The 23,628-nt window shown below is 39.6% G+C and overlaps 1 protein-coding gene and 1 long non-coding RNA gene across 2 annotated transcripts; one reads left to right on the forward strand and one right to left on the reverse strand.

The window, feature by feature from the left end:
- The first annotated feature begins 6,928 nt into the window (after positions 1 to 6,928).
- On the forward strand, positions 6,929 to 8,475 carry LOC136447423 (uncharacterized). Its single transcript, XR_010757718.1, has 2 exons — positions 6,929 to 7,516; positions 7,689 to 8,475. It is a non-coding gene; the product is annotated as an uncharacterized lncRNA (long non-coding RNA).
- An 8,672-nt stretch (positions 8,476 to 17,147) lies between these two features.
- On the reverse strand, positions 17,148 to 21,672 carry LOC136447377 (uncharacterized). The gene is made up of 3 exons (XM_066446221.1): positions 20,062 to 21,672; positions 19,131 to 19,242; positions 17,148 to 18,896 (listed from the first exon to the last, which is right to left on the reverse strand). The coding sequence occupies exons 1-3, from the start codon at positions 20,171 to 20,173 to the stop codon at positions 18,575 to 18,577; spliced, it is 546 nt and encodes a 181-aa protein (XP_066302318.1). The 5' UTR covers positions 20,174 to 21,672; the 3' UTR covers positions 17,148 to 18,574.
- Positions 21,673 to 23,628: the final 1,956 nt, after the last annotated feature.

Here is a 23,628-nt window from a genome sequence, read left to right on the forward strand (position 1 = left end):
AAACTTTAAAGACTGACGTATTATGAATGCGTTCAATTGATTATACGCATTCAGAAAGAGCATCAACTGCATAGTCAGTTGATCATCTTCTACACTTAAATGGCAGAATTTGTCCAAAGTATTATTTCATCTGAACATCGACGTCTTCCCATTATATAATGTTGAAAATCCTTTGTTATGAATTTTACAATAATTTGTAATTATTCAAGTCACGTACTTTATATTGAAAGTCCGTGTTTCAGTTAACTTAGTAACAAGGATTTGACATTTGGAAATACGAATTGGCCTTTGCGTTTGTGCCACATGTTAGCATTTGTGCCACATGCTAGCATTTGATAGCTTTTGATATTCAGGAAATAAATATTTGACGATATGTCATTTGTACCCTGAGGGAATTTGGTGCAATATGCAAATGCTAAGTTTTCGTTTCTGTGAGTTATATCTTGTCTCTACACCTGCGAAACGTGATGTGCATAATCTAAACTTGTGATCAGGGTTGTTGATAAAGCTAGTGGTTAGGAGTTTGAATCCATAGCACATACCGATTTTGTAATCTTTAGAAATGCATTCTACACAATTTCCCCCTTAACTCAAGTAAAAACGTGCACCCAGCTTTGGTTAGCGACGTCATCTTCGATGAGACTTAGCCAAAGTATCTGTGTTTGAGGAGAGCCTCATGTTGACAACGTAAAATGAATTACCACACCTTTTATAAAAGTTTGAGCAGATATGAATAGATTAGTGCCATTAGTCTAGCAGGTCTTTCACAGCGCAATACTGGTGCGTTACACTTTAAGGTGGTTTACCGGTTAAGCGATGCAAATAACAAAGCCTCAAGCTTCAGGATTCCAACTATTCTTATCAGACTAAGTAGTGCCCAAGCAGTGTAGGATTGGAAGAAATGTGTGGGCCTTCATCATTTGGAAACCAACTCTTCAATGGAAGTGTAATCTTTAGTAATTGCATCGAGGTTTACAATACGTAAAACGCTTCAATGCTGAGACACACCAGGAAGCATAGCCAGGAAATGATCAAATTAAAGTGCATTTATCTTGCGATGCTTAGACACGTCAGTTAGCATAAAGCTCTGGCAACGTATCAAAATAAATCAAGCTTAGATACTTAGATACACCGGGAAGCATAACTGGCAAATGATCATCATAAAGTATACTTAAATGCTCAGACATTCGGGAAGCATAACCAGCAAATGATCATCATGCAGTGCGCTTAAATGATTCGGCACATCGGAAGTATAGCCGTTTGATAATTGAAGAGCATTCAAACATATCCGTTGGGAATTACCAGACGTGTTCACTCTCACGTCAAGGGTGTGTAATTGAGTACAACCTCAACAAGGCAGTCTGCCAAGAAAGAATACGCATGGATGGTAAATTCCAACGTAATTCACAATGACATGGACCAAAGTTTTTTTTTTTATGATTTGAAGAGCTTAGATATGACGATTCAGCCTTGAAAGAGTATTGTAAAAAACTGAACCAGTGTGACTGATGATCATCTATAATCAAAACCATTGAAGTTTGATAGATGTGAGGCGAGCTCTATACATTGTAGAAATTTAAACCAGCGTGACTAAAGATCAAAAAGGTTGAAACCACTGAAGTTTGAAAGATTTATTAAGTTTCCATACAGTAATTCGAACTTAAGAAGAAAGTCAAGGTCTTGAAATTATCTTTCACATCAAAGAATAGATTTTGATGATTGACACTAAGATCAGCCACATGCCAGGGTGGCTTGATCGAAAGTTCTGGAGGATTGCAGCTTGATGCAACGTGTTCGATGCAGCAATTTCGGTAACCCGGTGACTTTGATATAACCGTTATGATTTAAAACGGGGATCAACCACACGGCGCGAAAGGAGGAATGTAGTTAGATGTGACGTCATGGGATAATCTAACAGACTTGCAGAACCTATCATGCCCAAACGATCAACTTTTTACCATAATTTGAACTAAATGCAAAGCTTTGCAACAATTGCGAAAGTTGTAAAAAATGGAAAAATTTAAAAAAAATATGTCGAATATAACTATTGAACAAAATAACAACCAATTGAAAGATTTATTGTTTAGTATTTTACAATCTCTATGATCAACTAGATTTTAAAATCTTTTTTCGTTTGGCCGTCTAAATTTTCTCTTTCCTTAGCTTACCTTATTTTCAGGGTGTCCAGATGACCTCATCCATGGCATAGAATAAACTTTGGCCTAATATAATAATAAAAAAACGTTCTTACGCTTCGTTAATCTTGGAATATGATCTACCCTTATTAATTACTCTTCATTCCAATCATATCATAATTGCTTTTGATTACCTTAATGTTTCTACTAACGAGTATAGACGAATCCCGTCTGATGACATTTCGTTTATGGGGCTTTCATGTGTCTGACATGTTGGAAGTTATGAGTACATGATTGCAAATTGCTATCATTAAGATCAACATGGTGCTCATAAACACTGAATCACAGGCTGAAACATTGTATTCACGTGGGATCTATACTATGATTGATGTTAGGAAGCTCAGACATGGGCATAGTAGATCTGATCAGCAATCGACTGTGCGTTTGGATATGAGCATAGACAAAATATAAATCATTTTCAGGTACTCTAGGTAAGGAAGGTAAAGCAGTCGTCCTCAAATGAGGTGAAGCATAATGCTTTTTAGAGTAGCTAATGTTAGTGCAATGCGGCTTCGCCATGGCTAGCGTACTCTAAGAAGAATCAAATAAACTCATAGTAGTCAGGTATATAAAAAAATGAGGTTGATAAATCTAGAATATATTTCATTCTTAATTATGAATCTTAAGGGTGGTCCCCTCACTTAACTGTCAGTAACTGATTTTGAAGAGAGTCTTTACAAAATAATAACAAATCAGGTAAACAAAAAATAATAATCTAACATAATCTAAACGAATAATGCATTCGCAACAATATAACATAAAGCAGTCCAAATCAAACATATGAGTAATAAATGGCAGAATGGTTTCTGCTGTGTGTTTAAGTCGTAAACATGATTGACAGTCAATGACAGGTATTAGTATTCAACACGTATGGTGAGAGAATCAAATCAATACCTTTGAATATTTCATGAAGTACAAAGTACTTTGGATCAGTAATTGACAAGGCCATGATGAAAGAAACATAGACAGTGATCCTTGTGGGTTGGTAGGGGAGATTAATTGAAGGCTACTACGTAAACTTCGTACAAGGCACCAAGGTGCAGCGATTCCAAAAACCAAAGAGTTCAAATGAAGGAAGTTCAATACTTAAAACCTTGGGCTTATATTAGAAAAGTTACTAAAGTTCATGTCCAAATAAGCCTCAGGTAACAGTTAATGACCAAGGCAGGTCTACGCTTTCATATCTCCAGGCACGTTCCAAGGGCGAAGGCAAAGAGGTTATAGCCGTGATTTAGACTTGGCATGATGCTTACTTGGAAATGTAACCTTGTAACTGCAGAGGCGGTAAATTAGTGCCTGGAGAAAAATTTACGATATTTGGTATGTAGTCATTACGAACTCTTCTAACATTAGGCATGATTTATATGTTTTGTGATGGCTTTCATATTGTAGCCTAATTGAGGCCACGGTCAATGTAAACACATTGTAAGGCACTTAAGAAAAGATATCACAAATCACGCCAGGAAAAACACTTAAGGGCCATAATTTTAAGGCTCTATGTTGAATGAAAACTGCAGGTATCTTTGAGATACATGTTTAACATCCATCAGTGCACGAATAGATGTCATCATTCATCACTCTAGAGTGTTATTATAACTGAGAGGCAGATTACAAAGTGGTCTACATACGCCTGATGTATATAAAGTCACAGGGGAAGAAACTAAGCGTTAGAGATATGTCTTAACGGTTAAGACCTATTAGGAACTGACATCTTTTCATGGGTTGCCATCAAGGATACTTCTGATGGTTCCAAATCTGGATCCAAATCAACAAAATCAAGACTATAGCACGTCCAGGACGAAAGATACGAAATTCGGACGTTTTGCTGCAGTGCTAAGGTCACATACCAAGGGGCCCAAAATCAACATTGACCTTCGTTTTCCCAGGACCTACCTACACACCAAATATCATCGTCATTAACCAGAGTATTTTTTAGGTATACTGACTACAAAATCGGGAAACACAGACAGCAAGACAGATACACATGAAGAGGCCAAAAACTATACCTCCATTTTAATGTCGGTAACAATTTGAAAGCGTGAAAATGTACAAAGTAACGGCGGTACGCGGTACAATCGTGGCCAACCAGTAGTTAACTCTACTTTCCACCAGCCGCAACGGGGTCAATAGGAAACTGTTTGGTAAAGTCTGTCGAGTCAGTGCGACTGAGTCTACTCACACTACACTCTATGCGTGAAGATGACTACAGGTACATAGAGATACAGATTTAACGTCCATCAACACACTACTAAATCATTTTATATTGTTTTATATTGGAAAAGGAAATTACTACTTTCTCCCATGCCTGATCGGTATCAAATCAATTGAAATATCTTAAACATCCAAAACATAGCATGATTCAGACCTGCGGTTTTTATTCCAGCCATTTAGGATCTTTCCAGTTCCTGCCTGCCTGCTTACGTGCTCAGGCCAGAAACTGGCCCCTTGCTTTCCAAGAGGATCCTCCAAGCAGTCCTATCCCTTGCCCTAGCCTCTGTTTCCCGACTCTTTCCAGTTCCATATCTTCGGAAATTACACTCAAATCTTGCTTGAGAATAAACAAAAATTATGAAAAAAATCCGTATCCAATCTATCTATAGACACGCTGTTAACCAACCAACAAACTATCCCTGGTGAAAGATAACAATTCCTCACTATAGGGCATTGCCCTCCACTCTGCTCGTAAGAAAATTACATTTCTGCAATATCCCTTCCCCATAATGACATTTTGTTATGTGTACGTGAGTGATTTATTCTTTGATACGCTGTATAAGATAAAGTGCAGTACTAGATCATTCCCCTTCGACGTTTACTCGAGTGATTTAGAATCCATGGCCGGAAGTCAAAATCTTACAAATTAGATCTTGTAAATCTAAAAGTGACTTGTACAAAGAAAATTGTAAAATATAGGAAAGGTCTTTATTTACATTAAATACCAGTCCAAGTAGATTTGTGTATATCAAAATAATATATATTGCATTGATGTTTGTCCCGTAAAGAAATTGAAATTATGCAAACTCTCTTCCATTCTCTTTATACCATTTTCAAACGGCGATGTGTCGAAAATGTCATTAAAAGTCTAGTAGACTTTTAGTTCGAATCCCGGCCCCTCCCTGATCTGTGCAATTTTAGAAGGAGTTCCTCCCGACATTGAACCTTTCAAATACAGTGACAGTACATAACACATCCCCTTCCTGTTATGACTAGTGTAAAAAGTAGCTGTCTGAAAACTGATTGGAAAGGATGTATACATTTCTCGTTAGCGTGTACAAATGACAGCCTTAGAAGTGGTACTTGCAAAAGCTGTAAGCCAAATTACCATCAAACCAGCGGCCACACTCATTTATACATGCCACACAACGCAGTACACACTGCACGAAATGGCCACGTATCCTGACGGATCCGACGTATCCGGAATCGGGCCTCATGGCGTTTCCGAGCGAATCCGGAAAAATCCCAGTTCACTGCTCGGATACTGAAGTGCCCGCAGATCCGACCAATTCCGACGCCGTATTCTTCTGGATTCGTGATGCGCCTCGGATACCCGAAGATATTTGCGCGGATCCCTCGTTTTTTGATATTTGGAATGTTCGGATTGTTTGTATGTCGGTAGTTGCTTCGGATCCTGACGAATAAATACACACGGCACGGCATGATCTCATTTCCTGACGAATCCAGCAGATCCGGAATTGCGCATCATAGCAGATACGGAACGTTTCCGATTAGATCCGATGCACCTCAGATCAGACAATTCCGGCGCCGTATACGTCTGGATCCTTCATACGTTTCGGGTACAGATACGGAACGTTTCCGAGCAAATTCAGACAATTACCAGGTACACCTCAGATCCGGCAATTCCGACGCCGTATACGTCTGGATCCGTGATGCGCGTCGGATACCTGAGGATATTTGCGCGGATCCTTCGTTTCTAGATATTTGTCAATATGGCAGAGATGTTCGGATTGTTTGTCGGTAGTTGCTTCGGATCCTGACCAACAAATACACACTGCACGGCACGCGGCATGATCTCAGATCCTGACGAATCCAACAGATCCGGAATTGCGCATCATAGCAGATACGGAACGTTTCCGATTGGATCCGATGCACCTCAGATCCGACAATTCCCGCGCCGTATACGTCTGGATCCTTCATATGTTTCGGGTACAGATACGGAACGTTTCCGAGCAAATTCGGACAAATACCAGGAACACCTCAGATCCAGCAATTCTGATGCCGTATACGTCTGGATACGTTTCGGGTACAGATAAAATATCTACTCGGATCTTTCATTTTTTTATGTATTTGCCAATATGTTAGAAGTTCAGATTTGCCAATATGTTAGAAGTCATGAGCTGTCTCGGATCCTGACGTGTACGGAACACGGATTCGTGTCGGATATCCAAATTACCCACAAGACACTTCTGGGCGCGACAAACGTTAACGGTTTTCTTTCGGTTAACAGCACAGACAAGAACGGCGTTTCATCACCTTCTGTGCTTAACATGGCATCGCCAGAGTCTACCATGGTCGACCAGTGATTTTTGAGTGACTTGAGAGTCGAAGGGAATTCGGTGTAAACTCAAACGCACGGAATTGCGACGTTGTCTTCTTCGTGCATGCAATATTCGTCGCCCCCCTCCCCCCTTGTAAACGCTGGTAGGGAGTTGATTCATCATTTTGAGGGACTGCCCTTTGGTAAGTACAAATTGAAAAATTCCCGTTTCTAACTAGTTATCCTCCTATTGTGGCTTGACATATCATCGCATTCGCATGACCATAAGAATTCTCCAGCCGACCTGCCCTTTTACGGCGTTAGGATCTAGGAAATTTAAAATTTCAATTTGTTCATTCTTGCCAATGGTCATCAGACATGTGTGTCTGGTTAACGTTTCAGATACAAAATAGCAAGCAGTGGAGGGAAAGATAATTAAAGATATGGAAGGGAAGAAAATGTCATAAGTATTTGTCCCACAAAGATCCCACAGTTTGTGGATAGTGAACTAGAACTTATAAGGAGGCAGTAGTGTGCCTCAGTGATTATTTCATTCAGTTATAGCTGTGCATGTTTGATCAATATCATATTCAAGTTATAGATGTAAGTTTTACGTAGTCAATTCAACGATGCCCAGATTCATTTTTTTTACACATGCGAGTATGTGATATGTTTAATATTTGTCATTGTTTCCATTTATATATATATATCCAGTACAGCATCGGCAGATACTTCCTTCACAAATGCAGCACATATTGTGAGGACCTTGGCTGGGAACAAAGCAATCAACTGTCAGATGCTCAGCTGCTGAGTACCTCAGGCTCCTTTGGTAAGTCCATCATCGGTACACTTCAATGTTAGCTGAGAGAGGCATGATGGATATCCATTGTCCCGTGTTTTTTGTAGCTGCTGTGATGAAACGAAGCCCATGTCAAAATCATGTGACATGTTCCTTAAATACGTGAATTGATATTTATTCATCATTTGGTTTTATCATATAGGAACTGGTTCATCACAAGATGGACTCCAAGCTGAGTCCAACATGCAGATACAGATGAAATCAGCCTTGCCTGTCCCTTACCAAGAGTGCATGGAAGAAGTGAACTCAGATGTAGTCAGAGAATGGGGAGAGGACGATTATACACATGCAGTTCCACGGCATATGCTACTTACGTTTAAAATGTGGCGTGTCATCATGGGAGTTCTTCAGACAGTATAATGTTACTTTCTATTTTCAACCTCTGTATTTGAAACAATTGTATCTGATGGCTTTTAGACGAAGAGCTGGCCACAAATAAGGCTTTTATTACTTTAGTGGAATATTTAGAACATGTAGATGATTTTGGTCCAAGGGCACTATACAGTAGTAAATATTACCACAATGTTGTGATGGTGTTAATTGTAATACATTTCATAATTTTTCAGAACATTGTGCTTGCACAACCCCAATTTACCGACATTAATCTGCATATGCAGTGGTGCTTTGAGTATGTGGATGTCCCTCAGCCTGTCTCAAATGAAATGGATCATTTAGCCACATAGTACTTCCGTATTGTATTGTATTTGATAGTTTTTGAACTTAGAAATACATTATGTTGAGATATGAAATGATACATATGTTACATACAGGCTTTCCCAAACTTCCTGTCATTCAAAATGATGTTTTGGGTATAGTTAAATTAGGAATGGAAGCACTTAGTCGGATCCGTTACGGATTCGTTGTTTTGTCCACCTGTATCCGTCAGTATTCACCATTTTCTTCAAAATACAGAAAAATCCCTGTACGCATCCGTCAGGATCTGTGGCATTTCCGTACAGTGTACGGCTCCGTATTCGTCGAAAATCCCTTACTTTCGGATTCTTCAGGAAATATTCCATATACCGGTGCGGAAATAGTCGGATACGTTACACGAATCCGCATGTATCCGTCAGTATCCGCCAAAAATACAGAAAAATTCCTGTTCGTATCCGTCAGGATCGGTGGCATTTCCGTACAGTGTACGGCTCCGTATTCGTCGAAAATCCCTTACTTTCGGATTCTTCAGGAAATATTCCATATACCGGTGCGGAAATAGTCGGATACGTTACACGAATCCGCATGTATCCGTCAGTATCCGCCAAAAATACAGAAAAATTCCTGTTCGTATCCGTCAGGATCGGTGGCATTTCCGTACAGTGTACGGCTCCTTATTCGTCGAAATCCCTTACTTTCGGATTCTTCAGGAAATATTCCATATACCGGTGCGGAAATAGTCGGATACCTTACACGAATCCGCATGTATCCGTCAGTATCCGTCAGTATCCGACAAAAATACAGAAAAATCCCGGTACGTATACGCCGGGAAACGAGGCCATTTCGTGCAGTGTACAAATCCACAGTAACGTCCTAACGGTATAAATCTGACATTAGATCGATATCTGCTAATCCTTTTCTCCTCGAAAGTCCTAGTAACGTCTATCAGTCCGAAATCTACAACACCTAGCGTCTGGTGATGTGCACATGACGCCATAATGCCTGATTAGAGCCAATCTCTGTACTGACAGGTCGCCCGAGACCAGCGTGCTGCACTTGCCGATGGCTAACACGTAAATCGTTATCCTCTAAGGCCACCTTAGCTCGTTATATCACCCTGTCAAGGTTGGCAGAGAGATAAAACTTGACTCTGATAACCGACGCTTGTCTGATGCACTTAGCGCGCGGCAATCGCTCGGAGATAACCCTCAGAGTGTGGACTACGAGAAGAAAAACGTCTAAAATGGCGGCACAGGGTAGGCGAAAGAGATACAAACAAAATAGGTCACCAGGTCAAGACTGTAACTCATTACTTCTTGAATTCTAACCCCTCCTTCAGTTCTTGTTAGCGCGCGTTTGGAAGTGGCTAGTGGTCCTGAATCTGGGACAAAGGCCAAGGGTTCGAGTACTGGCTAACTAGACCGACACGGTGATGGGAATTTCTGTAATTCCTAGGATTGTTAGCCATGTACTAATCCTCGGGGCCTACAGTACAACGAGTAAATGGAACATTTTGGTATTTCTGGTACGGCCAATGGAAGCGTATATTTTCAGTAAGGCCTCGTCACAATTTATGGTACGATAGGCTTACGGCAACAACTTGAGGACGTTTTTGGGACGGTTGTGGTCGTGTCGTACAAAATGTATGTGGCTTGTGACAAAACGAATCCATGTTGATAGTCGACTCTATCATAGCCTCTCAGAAAATCCTACGACAAAACTATTACACGACATATATGAATTTCAAAGTTGAAACAGTAGAATTCCGTATCTTGCCCTTAAACCTCAAGATGTTAAAACTTTGGCAGAATCACCTTATAAAGTTAGCTGCTAAATGAATTAAAAGCTTTGGAATAAAGTAAACATGTCACTTGCGATTTGCGTAAGATAACAAAATTTCTACACGATTCTGCAGTAGCCTCTATTCGTCCTGTACGGAACAAGTTTTAGATTGAATCACATTTTATAACTTACCTCCCTTCCCATTGCACGTTCCATCCCTTGCTTAAACTCAAGCTAAAGATGTCCAAGTCTTTGTTTACGTACCGCACGATTTATGGTATACAGTCTTGTTCGGCGGACACTAAGAGGCCCCTTTGGTGACCCGTCATAGAGTCTACCCAATGTGTTTACTAACACATGTCATCGGGAGACATCCAATAGGATCCAGCCGTTCCCTTTTAAACATTTGCCTCATGATAACGGTCGTTTAATGTCAAGAACGAAGCCTAATGTTAATGATACAAGGAAAATTGAAAACCGTTTGATAGAATTACTAAAGTCTCTGATACAGAAGTGTGGTTAAATTTTGAAAAAGAACAGAATTTACTTTAAGTCAAGGGTGTGCCGTATGGCAGCAAAAATGATCATTACTTCTAAATTACACAAAATCAGTCGTCGAAGACTTCGTCTATTGAAGTCACCGCCACAGACGTCAATACATTGATGTTACCTATAAAATGTCATTTATTTCATTGGGTTTCATGAGTGGCATTTGTAAGAAAAACCTTTGGACTAAACGAAAATTTAAATCCATTTTTCGATAGGTGAGTCAATGAATGCTTTAAAACCAGCACGTTTCCAATTTGAAAGTTTTTGCAATATCTTAATGAAACCTGTGACATAACGTACCCAACAACAAATTGATAAACGCCCTGGGGGTACATAGTTACGTACACGAAGAATGTGGCAGTGTCTAAGTATCGTATTTCACAGCAGTATTGGCGGCCCGAACGTTTGTCTTTGTGGCATTTTTGTAGCAATACAAAGGTTTATGTCATGACAGGATTAGTGTTATTTCCGTAAATGCTTTCATCAGGCCAGTAAATCGCCCTGTTTAAAGATTTATTGTGTAACAATGTAGAGAGATGATTTCACTGTCATTTCTTTAAAAGGCATGTTAAATAAACCCTTGTATAGCATTGCACAGCAATAGTCAGGGAGAAAATTACAATACCAATTCCAGGTAAATGGCAGGAAACTTTTATTTATTGCGTAGAAAGACCCTTAATTAATACCCAGGATTACTGTTGTTAATGTCTGGGGTGCCATTCTGACATCTTATTAGTGGAAATTTTATACTTTGTCCTTTATGTTATAAAACTCTGGTGAGATTTATCACCTTACATGAAAATTGTAATGGGGTCAAAAATGTTAGAGGAGGAAAAATAACAACTTGTCAAGCGCTTAAGGCCCCCATTCCACTTGACTTCATAATTGAAATATCATGCACGATGTACATGTATGACTGAAAAGAAAACACACTAAGCATAAATATAATTCGTTCAACGCTCTGTCGAATTTTACGTCGCAGCGCGATCGCAGCAAAGTCGCCGTCCTAATGGAATAGAGGTGTTATGCCCCAATTCCACTAGGACGGCGATCTAGAATTTACCAAAGTGCTCAATGAATTTCGTAAATAGATAAAGAACGAATCTTCTTACGCGTTATGTGCTTTGTATGTTTACGGTCAAACTTTTGCATTTTGCATGATCTCAAAATTATGAAATCAAGGGTTACAAAAATCTACTTGAGCTAGGTCGCAGCGAGGTCGCAGAGAGAGCGCCGTCAAGTGGAATGCAGGTGTTAACGATAGACCATAGCAATGCTTGAGTGCAGCAAGGCACGCACATTACGCATTTGGCTGCTCAGAATGCTTCATTGGTACTCCACACGTACAAATCATCTAGTTATACGTACCCATTGATGCCGGATGAATAGTGGCTGCTAGAGGAGTCAAAGGAGCAAATGAAGGGGTGACCTTCGCTGGCAATACGGGCAATTCCATACCAATCATATAGCTCGGAAGGCTGTTGTATTGAATAAGATATCAACCCGCTCAGAAACGAAGGAAAAAAAACTAAAAATCTTTGACAAACCTATACATTTGACGTAGATATACATAGAGAGAGATATAGTATTTTATGATGTTAATGGAGACTTACCTATTCAATCTGCTGCTGTGGCAGACAAGTGATCGTGGAGTCTTTCGCACAGCGTATGCCGGTATGGCTCACACGAAAAAGCAGCGTTATATGCATCACAGCTTGTGACGTCAGCTATACCATAGCGGTGTTTGGTACGGCTAACCGCAGGCATCCGCGTGTCAGTAGCAGCTGCGAGAAGAACAATAGAAGAAATCGAACAATTCTCGGAAGTTTATTAAAAAGAAAAGTGGTAAACAGGTTTATTGCCACAAGCTGTTCTATGAACACAGCAGTGGCCTACGGAAAATCTTTGCCCTGCCGAACTTTTCAAATTTTAGCGGTTGGAAAGTTTCGGTGTGCGTTGTGATATGCAATAGTAGAGTAGACTTGGCTTTGGGTATAACTGAGAGGCTTGCAATTATATTTTGTTAACAGCGCTGAAACGGTATGGTGTCAGTTTGAAAAAAAAGATAAGCGTGCAATGGGAAATGTTATTAAGTAAAGGGTAAGTATGTTTGTTTAAGCCTTCATATACATGATGGACGCTTAGCATATGGTAAAGGCAAGAGATTAGTTGTAGGGACAATGCGTTATACTTAAAGAGGGGAGCAATTCAGTAATTCTATACCAATCATCCACTCTTCGAAGATTAAAGTAATGACATAATAATGACCATCTCTATTGCAAATTCATGACCGAGGGAGAATCGTAAATGGCTAGGTAAGGAATAATATTAAAAGATAGGGAACATGAAACAATGTGTGTACATTATGACAAAATTAAGAATACTTTAGTAATATTTCAATTATGAAGGAAAGTAAGCAATTTCTAAAGACAATTCAATCTCGACGACTGAACGCTGAAGAAAATTGATGGACGTCACTCCAAACGTCAGAAACGAAAGTAATCTCCATATATCTTACCCAGTTGTGGAGGTTGATTTGTCTTTGTACTATCTTTTTGATATGGTAATATTGAACAAAAATATTGGACAATGTAATAGACATCGATTAAAAGCAATAAAAGTTGCGAATTCTACTAATCTTTTATCATCTGATTATAGCGATAAGCCGGATAAATTATGATATCATATGTCTGATAACACAGTATAGCCTCAAGCAATGTAATAACGTCTTCGTATCGACGGTTTATATAAATCACCTCCGAAATTAAATGCAATTAATCCCATTTAGATCGATAATGGGAGGATGGTTTTTTTTACACGCTTTGATTGCATTTGGCGGCTTAACCTGACTAAGTGTAGAGAATAGAAGAAAAAAGATTGCAGCTGCAAAGTGTTCAGACTATTGCAGCAGCAGAACATTTATTTATTTTAATTTACCACATTTGTGGAAGGTTTGACATAATAGGTGACTATCTTTTTCAAGATGTCAACCCAGACCAGACTGTAAGGTTTGGACCATCTCACACCGGGGCATGCCCCTACTCTTTTTCGAAAGGTGTGGTGGGTTCTTTTACGTGCGCGGGGTGTGTCCCCAAACACGGGACCTCCATTTTTTTTTAACGTCCTATCCGAGGGACGTCCCTAACCCTAGATGAGCTAGGTACTCATTTACACCTGAGTGAAGTGAGGAAAGTCGTGTTAAGTGTTAAGTGTCTTTCCCAAGGGCACAACGTCGGGGCGCAAGTTCGGACATGTCTCTGGGCACAACCCGGGATTCGATCCTGGGTCCCATTGTTTGACAGCCGCGCGCTCTACCACTTGCGCCACACGACGCCACAAACACATTGGACTACTACTTAACTGCATTTATAGTGACGTTCCGCTTCTATAGAGAATATTTGAAACCGATAAGATGAATATTTATAATGCTGATTGATCTTTCTCTGTTTATCTTTCGAACCAGATTTCCCATCCATATTTCCTGATTTGAAATTCCTTAGCAACCCATCAATGCTACTTCCATCCTTGAACTTTTCAACTGATCATACATAAGGACACATTATCTTACTGGAAACCAGTCTACTTAAAATTTGTTTCGAAGACGAAGACTGGAAGTGGATTAGAAAGAGCTGAATACAAGATGAATAATGATTGCACATAGGCAGTTCTATCGATTGATTGATAGATTGCTGTAGAAGGCAATAGTTTGGCATATTCGCTGATCTTTAAGTCTACAACTATCAAATACTATGACTATGAGCCCTCCCTAACAGGACGACAGGACGACAATGACAATTGATGATAGTTCAAAAACACGAGTAACAAGAGTAAAAACACGCAATGCCAACATACATACATATTAAATACAAAATGATAAAAGAAACGTTATTTTAACAACACAAGTTGGTGATCTATCAATAACGAGAATCTACCTGTAATGTTACAGTGAATGAAAGTGTGGATTACACCAAAGATGTTACAGTGTAGTAAATGTGAAAGTAAAATGGACCCTCTTAGCAGTAAAGAGCATAATGTACTGCCACTGAGTTGATGTAGGTCTACTATCAGGTACCCACAGTTCGCAGATAGTATACTACTAGACTAAAGTTTGTAAAACAGGACCATTGTCAATTAACACATGCTGCATAATTTATGTGACGGCAAAAACAAAGACTTCTTTGTCAAAATTGATCTGTGGACCAGCTGCTTCCAAACACTAGTTAGAACAATATTGTATACCTCTTGTGGCACGTGCAGTTGCTTTTTTTTTTCTAGCAGTCAAACGCCTGATGTTGCCATCTCGTAAACATGAAAGGTGGCTCGTATGCAAATAACAACTACATATTATCAATCACAATAATGATCAAACAATAACATCAAAAATGAAATATGTCATATCACTAATCGCCTAAAAGTTACAACAAAATATTTAAAAAGAAATATGTTGGTAATAGTCTGAAACGTATTCGTGTTTGCGATTAGGGAAAAGCAGAGCCTGTTTGTAATGTCTACCTACGAAGAAAGATGAGGCAGTGTGTTAGAATTTGGCACACTAACGTCGTATCAGATAGCAGTTATATGTGTTGGAACTTACTGGGAAAGGTAACTTAGTTACAAAGCAGCCTTAAAGCTATTCACGTTTGCAATATTGTGACAAACTCTGTTTTTTTGTAGACTAAGAAGATAAATGAAGATGTGTGTTGGAATTGGGCACACCTACGGGGGACAGTATAGCATGCAAGTGTCTAGGGATTCCATGGTATGAAACATGCTAACTTCACGCCAGGGGCACTCAGATCACTTAGACAACGTGTTCTACAATCTGATGACTGTTAAAAATTCCGGCGACGAAACTAAATGATACATCTCCCGTATCAAAACACAAATGGAACTTTATGAACAAGCGGATGTCACAAAAATGGGATAAAATACCCTAGAGAAGTAATGAATCCCTATGCATTACTAGAGCCATATACTATCGACATTCATTTAACATATGCCAATACCAATTGAAGTTTAAAGAATTTCAAAATAAAAGTTTCATATTCCTATTTAGGCAGTTGGGAATTGGGTTTTTAATTCACTCTGTCGAATTGGGCATGGTATTAAAAAAGGCAATGATACGACGTCTAGCCAGAAATAAGAGGATTAAAACTCACATTTCCATCCCGTCCTGGCTAACCTTACTTAGTACCCTGCTATCGTCGACAAAATACAAGTAACGTTTCTAAAAGACCAAGTCTCTTGAAATCGTCTTACATTTCTTGGGACAAGCTTCAAAATCAATGCCTACACAGAGCCTCTCCATCCATACATCCTGACTCTCATACTGCCGTTCGGGTTGGGTTGTAAAGACATGGACGTCTTTGACAGGTCAAAAATCGATAACTTCAACTTCAAAACCTGTGTCGTTTAAGTCGTTCCCTAACGTGTTTATCTTACACCACCAGGCTTGGGATGAAAACGAGAGGAAATGTTGATCCAATCAAACGACTGAAGCGCCTTCACATTGCCACGTCTCATCATCGGATGCGAGTACAAGATTAAAGACGTTCAGAAGTGAGCGACGTCTCAAGGGATGGCCTTGTGCAAAAATTGCTTCTATCTGTAAGAAACACCAAGGGGATTTTCTTATGCCTTCAATCTGCCCCAAAGAGATGCCGTCCTTCAGAAATGCTTCTCAATGTTCAGCAACATCTGCAGAACACATTGGACTACTATGATACTGCTACATCTGCAGTTGGCACTAGCACAATGTTGTATATGTTTCAAGAAGCATAATGTTTAGATGGCATATTTTGGCAACGTTTATGATCATTGCATCTAAAGACCGCGCTGTGTTCTGAGACTGTCTCTTAAGGTTCATAACTGACTAGTACTATTCATCATCTGACACAAGTTCATAACACAAGCCACATTTGACTGACTATCGATTGAATAGTCTTGCCACAGGCAAATGCCATTCGTAATATCTCATGTTGTTTGTAGATGTCTGGCTTATGGACCATAGCCAATCATACCAGTAGCTTACTGGCATCAAGTTCTGTACCATTTTTCAATGTGACAGTTTTTCAGGTATTAAGATCAATAAAAAAGATACATTTAAGCCGAATACAGATAATTCGGATCAGTGAAGTCTTAAACACCTGCTGTTCATAAAGTCCAATCGAATTAGTTAATCAAAAACAGATTAAGTAGGACGGTATGACCTACCGTAGCGTAATCCCATGTCACACATTCAGGACCTCCCCACGACTTTCCTCCCGACCACTCCCCAGTCAAGGTCGGCATTATGTTAGCCTCGAATTCAATCTATTCCATTTCAAGCTCGCTCTTCTGATCACATCCAAGCAGAACCTTATTTTTCTTGACGTTGAGTTTTAAAGATTTACAGCCGAGTGGTGCAGAAGATTTCTGAAGACTAGTAGCTTTTCTTTCTTTTTCTTTTTCTTTCCCTTTTTCTTTCTTTCTTTTATTCTTTCTTTCTCTCTTTCCTGGCCAAACAAATTACAACCATGGTCTAGATCTGTGCCATTGTCGGCTTTGTGTGACAAAGGCTAAAGATGTCAGTCTTAGTTTGAAGTCTAATCTTCCTTATATCCCGATCATCTCTTTTTGGCGACGCCTCAGGGGCGGAGCCTATTGTATAGTACTGCTTTCGGTTTGCCAAATATTCTAGGATTTCCGCGAACGCATTCCCTAGGGAATTAGTTTTTGGCAACGCCTTGCAGGTATGGCATTTTCTATAGCAAGGACGAATGCCACTGCATACGGCATAGAAAAGGCGCTAGTTAGTATACACTTTTACAGCTGTTTATCGATGTTTGAAATAAACTTTCTGGATGTTGCAATATATACCCATCCATCACAGCTGTTTCTCAATGTCTTAAACGTTTTTTTTGGTTTTTGTTATCATGAATAACATGCTTGGACAGGCTCTTCTTTTATTGTCATGATAAAGTTTCATTTTGAAAGGTAAATAAGTCACAGCTTTAAAGAAGATGTCCGGATTTTTGCAAAAAGCAGCAACAACAATATGTCACTGCATTTGATTGATTTTTCTTAGAAGCTTTGCTTCATTCAATAAAAAAATTAAATGCTTGACATGTTACCAACGCATAATTCGAGTTATTCTACCTGCATCTTTGAACATAGTAAGGATAAAGAAAGGACACAGAGACAAGGATTTAAAGACGGACTGACTATGACTACGTGATACTGGCTATGCTGACATCAGTCTTAACTAAGGTTCCCTGCTGCTTCTCTGACTGAACATGTTAACATTGCCGTTAGCATGTTAACATGTTTTTATATTCCGTCTTAACAGACAGACCTCAACAGACAGATCTCCGTAAATCGCCTATTGAGCTTCACTGTATAGTGGACTAAACCTGGCATACTATTCATTCTATTTGGCCGATTTCTACTATTTTCCCAGCGATCGTGCGGAGCCTAATAGAGGCTAAAAATTACCTGCTAACTCCACAGAACATTGGTTACTGCATCTTTCTGTGAATGCCTTTGTAGTCCACTTCAGTAAAGAAAATCACAAAGGAAAACACATTTTGGGAATCATGGCACAACAATAACAGAAAACTGTGTCAGTAATTACAAGATTAAGTGTTCCGAGTTGATCAGGTGTTGCACTAGTACTCGTATCTTCTTGCAAGTTGGTGAGAGCGTGCAATCGTATCACAGCTTTCGTAAACACTGATTATTACAATATTCGTTTGGGGTTTTCAATTTAATTTTTGTACATCCACCCCTAGCCTGTGTTTATAGAAGCTCTCCCTAGCGGAGGTTAATGACCCCCTCTTGGGAGCGGTATCGTCGGGCCGGCCGCTAGGAGCGCGAAGTAGTCAGGCTACATCCACCCCAGGTTTTTTAGAACCGTCATCGACCAGGTTAATAACCTTGTGTACGATTTTGATATGCATATGCAATAGATTACTACTATATACACACAATATACATAATGAAATAGACAATATATTAGTATATCCGTGGTATAAACATGTTCAAGTCAGTCCGTAATATCTATTTCTAACTGGCTTCAGGTTTTGTTTCGCTGTAGCAACGGTTGTAGCAACGCAATCTATTGGCTTCACATCGTGGCTCTGCTACAGATCTGGTTCTTTCTCTTTCCCTTCTTTTTGTCGACGACGCTTGTTGTGTGGCTCCCCTCGCGATCGGTCCCGACGTTACGGACGCACGGACGTCTGTTACGGATTCCCCTAGGGATGCAGCTCGTCTCACCGACATCCAGTAGAAGGTCTCGATCTGCCGACCTGCCCTACATTGGTATCTCTGTGTAGAATGTGGCAGGAACATCTCGTCGTCATCGCTCTCGTCCCGTAATGTCGGCCTGTGCAGGTATAAAGACGAAAACAGTCAGTGGAGCTGGCGACCACAGCGGTTTGATCTGATTTCTAGCTACCAAAATCAGTTAACAAACTGTTTAAAAGAAGCTATGGCAGCCATCCTTAGTATCCCTACAAATGTTCCATTGTGTGAAACCGTCAAATTATGAAATCTTTATAAAACTCTATCGGCACTTATATGCATATGAAATCACAATAATGGACTATTCCAAAATTACCCAAATAAATTTTCATCGTCGTTGTTCGGCTGCATGTGTTCTACGTGAACTAAGTCGCCATTTAGATGGTCGTCACAGCATTTATGTTGCAGAATCTTACATTCAGGAGCTGCTGTAGAAAAAAACACAACGAACAAAGATTAATATTGTAATACTCTTCTTTTGTCTTTATTGCCTATACATACCAAACAGAAAACACTGTAGAACACCGTGTAACCAACCAGTTCCTAGAAATTTTCTTCCATGACAACCATATTCAACATGTAAACATGTATGGATGTCTATTAGTTTTATCTAGATAAAATTTCTACGTTGCGTTGTTGAAGTCTACACTTGAAAGCATCTCCAATGCAAAGGCTAGACACGTCCTTTATATTGGACATGTTAAAATTAATTTGTCTGCTAGAAGTTTCTCGTTCGATACGTGATCTTATCCACTTACACAAATAAATAAACAAAATTTCTGCAACTTCGAAAAATCAATGCACACCCACTATCCATGGGTTACTGAACTGTTGCCATATTGGGATATTTGTGTCGGCTGAGATATAAACAGGATATCTATGAATCTGCACGTTTGCAAGAAATATCTCAATGTCGAAAAAATCACCTCTCTTTTAAATCGTATTAGAAGTTTGCACAAATTAAACGACAGGCGAAGAAACCATTTCTTGGCAGGTAAAGTCTAACACGGTAAAATTTAAACGAATTATAATCAGGTATATGGCGGACAAAGGGTGCTACCAAATCAGTTTTTTCACTACGCAGTGTGCAAGGCATTTGTTTGTAACCACTGTGTTCGAAAATAGAATTAATGTAGACTGTTATTACTCGAAGATATAACGGGGTGATCAAACACAGAAACGGCAGAGTCTATGTGTACAGAAATATATGCGCCGTGCAAAAGGTTGAGACCTGAAATTTTACTGACCTTTAGACCGCTGTCTTCGCTGTCGGTCTGTCCAGCTCTTTGTCAAAAGGTGTGGGCCGTTTACTGGCCTTTTCCTCGGCTTCATACGGATGGAGGTCGATATTAAGTCCATGGATGCCGCAGGTGCCCGCCTTTTCTTCTCATCTTTGCTATCTTGAGAAGTGCCGAGCCACTAGGCCTTCCCTTTTTTGTTCTTGGTGGCCTGGTTTTCGGAATCAAACCCAGAGTGACGATGGATTTTGAACAATGGATCAAACTTCACGATGGCCACATGGCATCCTTAAAGCTTGATTAATTGGTCAACCGCCGTCGGCTCTGCCCTGTTGCGTGCTGCTGGTCAGCGGTTGGTTGCGCCCTGCTGTGAGTTACGCCCCGCTGTCGGCTGTTGGTTGCGCCCTGCTGTGAGTTACGCCCCGCTGCCGGCGATTGGTTGCGCCCTGCTGTGAGTTATGCCCCGCTGTGGCCGATTGGTTGCGCCCTGCTGTGGGCGGTCTAGAAAGTCCCACCCTAATACTAGTATCCCACCTGGATGCCAGATGGTAATACACACAAAGACCGAGAGAGAAACTCATGCTCCGCTTTCAAACCAAAGGTCTAACTGAGGGGATTTGTAATAAAAAATCATTGCAATTCGCTGACATGTTGTCATGTCCTGGAGCTAGCTCAGTAGCTGGCCTGTTCAGGTCCTGAAAGAATTCTGGCATCCAGGCTATATAGAAATGCTTTCTTTTTGCATACCCCAACCGGTTTTTGTTGTGTTTCTAATGCCGTGTGTCTAGTAAGTGTGTGTCTGTGTTCTTCCACATACTAGTTCATATTCTGGCAAACATAACTCATGACATGCAAGAAGCTACGGATAAAGCACGTTGAAATTATTAACCTTTCTCCACAGTCTCTCTGTTGATGTTGGTAAGCTAAGATTATATAGACATCTCAAATCTGTGCAACGTTACGCCATGGAGAATTATCTACAAAGCAAAGACTTAGACATAAAATCAGCTATATATAAACGCAGAGTAAGCGCACATACATTAGAAGTACAAAGAGGTAGATACAGACGGTTACCTGTTAACGAGAGAATATGTGAACAATGCACAGGAAAAGCAGTGGAAGATGAAATGCACTTTATTTGCCATTGCCCACATTACAGCACCGAAAGAGACAAACTATTTAACCTAGTCAGCAAAATTGTTCTCAGCTTTCAATATCGCACAGACCTACAAAAAACTGCCTTTCTGTTAACACCGGCCAATGCATATATCTCCCAAAACGTAGGAAATTTCATATTCCACTGCACACAAAAAATGAATCAAACCCAATAGCAACCGTTTAGATTAGAAGTAGCTCTAGTTGACGACTTTTACTTTGTGTTTATTTCATTACTGTGTTATTATTATTATCATTATCTCATTTCAATGTATTCTTGCAATTAGCCTCCAGGCATGAATTTGCAATAAACTTATTATTATTATCATTATCATTATTATCAATCACGATTTATAATTTATCAGGTTCACTATTCAGAATATCTGATCGGTAAAACAACTTTGAAACACTAACTGTGCGACGTGTCAGCAGTTGACCTTGATCATAAGCTCTTCTCTCCGAAAATTTCGCCTAATTCATCCCGCGTTATTTCTTCCGTGAACGTTTCTGCTTCTTTTATTGAGTTCTGTTGGTATTTGGTCTTACAAACAGGTAGCACACGGAGGATTTCAGGCCGCAACAGCCAAAATATATTCTGGTGCGGAAACAGTAAAACTTCAGAAAAGTGTTATGGAATTCGTTCATAGCAGAGGCACAGAAAAGTTCTTTACTGCAGAGCACTGTGCATGTTTTGATAGACAAGTTCTGTAACCAAGAACTTTTAAGAGGGCAATGTCATAATTGGTTTCCGTAATGAGAGTTGGACTTAAAAACCCACATGTAGTGAATAGCAAATATTGAAAATATTTTATTTTCCTATGGAACTAAAGTTGAGTGCGCACATGTGCTTGTACGCGAAAGATTGTATCCCTCCGCCGCTAGAGTCAGCTGTAATGCAGTGCTATTAGTATACCATTAAATAAATGACAGAAAAATAATCGTTACCCTGGTAATTACCGAAAAATTATATTGCAATCTGGGAATCATCTTATTAGTTTGAAAACGAATACAAAATCAATATTCAATAAGCTTTGAATATGTCTTGCACTTCTTTCTGGCGGCGTCTGTGTACAATCTGTTCAAGAGGATATTCGGTCTGGTTCCCGTGGGGACAAGGTACTGTAATCCTTGTTTCTTTCACTGTAACTTTATGTTCACAGCTGTTTTCACGGTCACCTCTGTACCGTGAACCTATCATTACAGTGATAAATATGTTGTTATTATTTATGATTCCTTCACATATCCGTTCTGTAAATCACTTGCCGCCACCATGAACTTAAAGTTGAGTGAAAATGTCAATTTTTCTTACACCATCAAATCTTTACTCCCGTGAAGATAAAGTGAATTAGGGTTTTAGGGCAGGCGCCTGGACCCCAACTCAGAATTAAAGAGGGCATTAAAACATTGAAAGCCTTTCTTGGTCGTTTTTTGTGTGTAAAATATTGGCAATTCTGGGGTGGCTATGACAGGTTAGACTTCATACTTGTAGAATTTGTTGACAAAAACTTTCTCTATCTTTTTGTCTTCTGGATCCCCGGGAGATAGTAAAATGGTCGCGAGTGGGCAAATAATGGAATGACTCAAGAGCTCTGGCTCGGGGGTGTTTCCTTGGAATAGCTGTATAGAACTTCTCGTAATTCTGTTAGATAACAGTCGACAGGACAGGTTAGAATTTGAGAAAAAGTTTTCTTGGTCAGAATCCTGAGATCAAGGAGGTTGCTGAGATAATGACACCTAGTGTCTGTCAACTTCTCCATAGGGATGCATGCATTTATGATTATAGGGACAAACTGTAATACCCTAGTCCCCCTTCTATCTACGTGTATAGTGTATGGTCAGACAGGGTACAGTTCATTAACTGTTCACTAACCCTTTCCTGTAGGATCGACATCAGTTGTTGTGAAACCGATTGGGATCAAAACAAGATGTATGTACCAGATTTTTCCAATTCTTTCGAACTTAAATTCTGATTTGAATACTGTAAATGCATTTAAGTTTGCGTAGTTATATATTTCGCAGTAGGGGAAACAATAGACGTGTTCGCGGTGATTTTAAGTTCGCGTTTGAAACAATAGTAGCGCCAAAGTCATAGATGACAGAATTGATGCTATCAATTATAAAAATGTATATTTCAGAAAACAGATACCAATGTCGCAAATGCCAAAGTCAAGTCCAGACTCGAAAAAGACTGTATATGTTTTGAAATAACAAAATAAAGAACCTATATTTCTGCATACCATACTCTATGTTCTGACCACATAGATTTCATAATAAAAGCAACTTTTTTTGGCATTTGTTTTCAATAGCACACTCCCATTAGCTGGGTTCCCCAGAGGATGTCATTCATATAATCAAATCAACATGGTCTTATACATACAGCAAATTACTTTCGTCAGTAATGAATTGTCATCGTTGGATTTC

The sequence above is a fragment of the Branchiostoma lanceolatum genome, chromosome 13, assembly GCF_035083965.1.
Source record: "Branchiostoma lanceolatum isolate klBraLanc5 chromosome 13, klBraLanc5.hap2, whole genome shotgun sequence".
Lineage (NCBI taxonomy): Eukaryota > Metazoa > Chordata > Leptocardii > Amphioxiformes > Branchiostomatidae > Branchiostoma > Branchiostoma lanceolatum.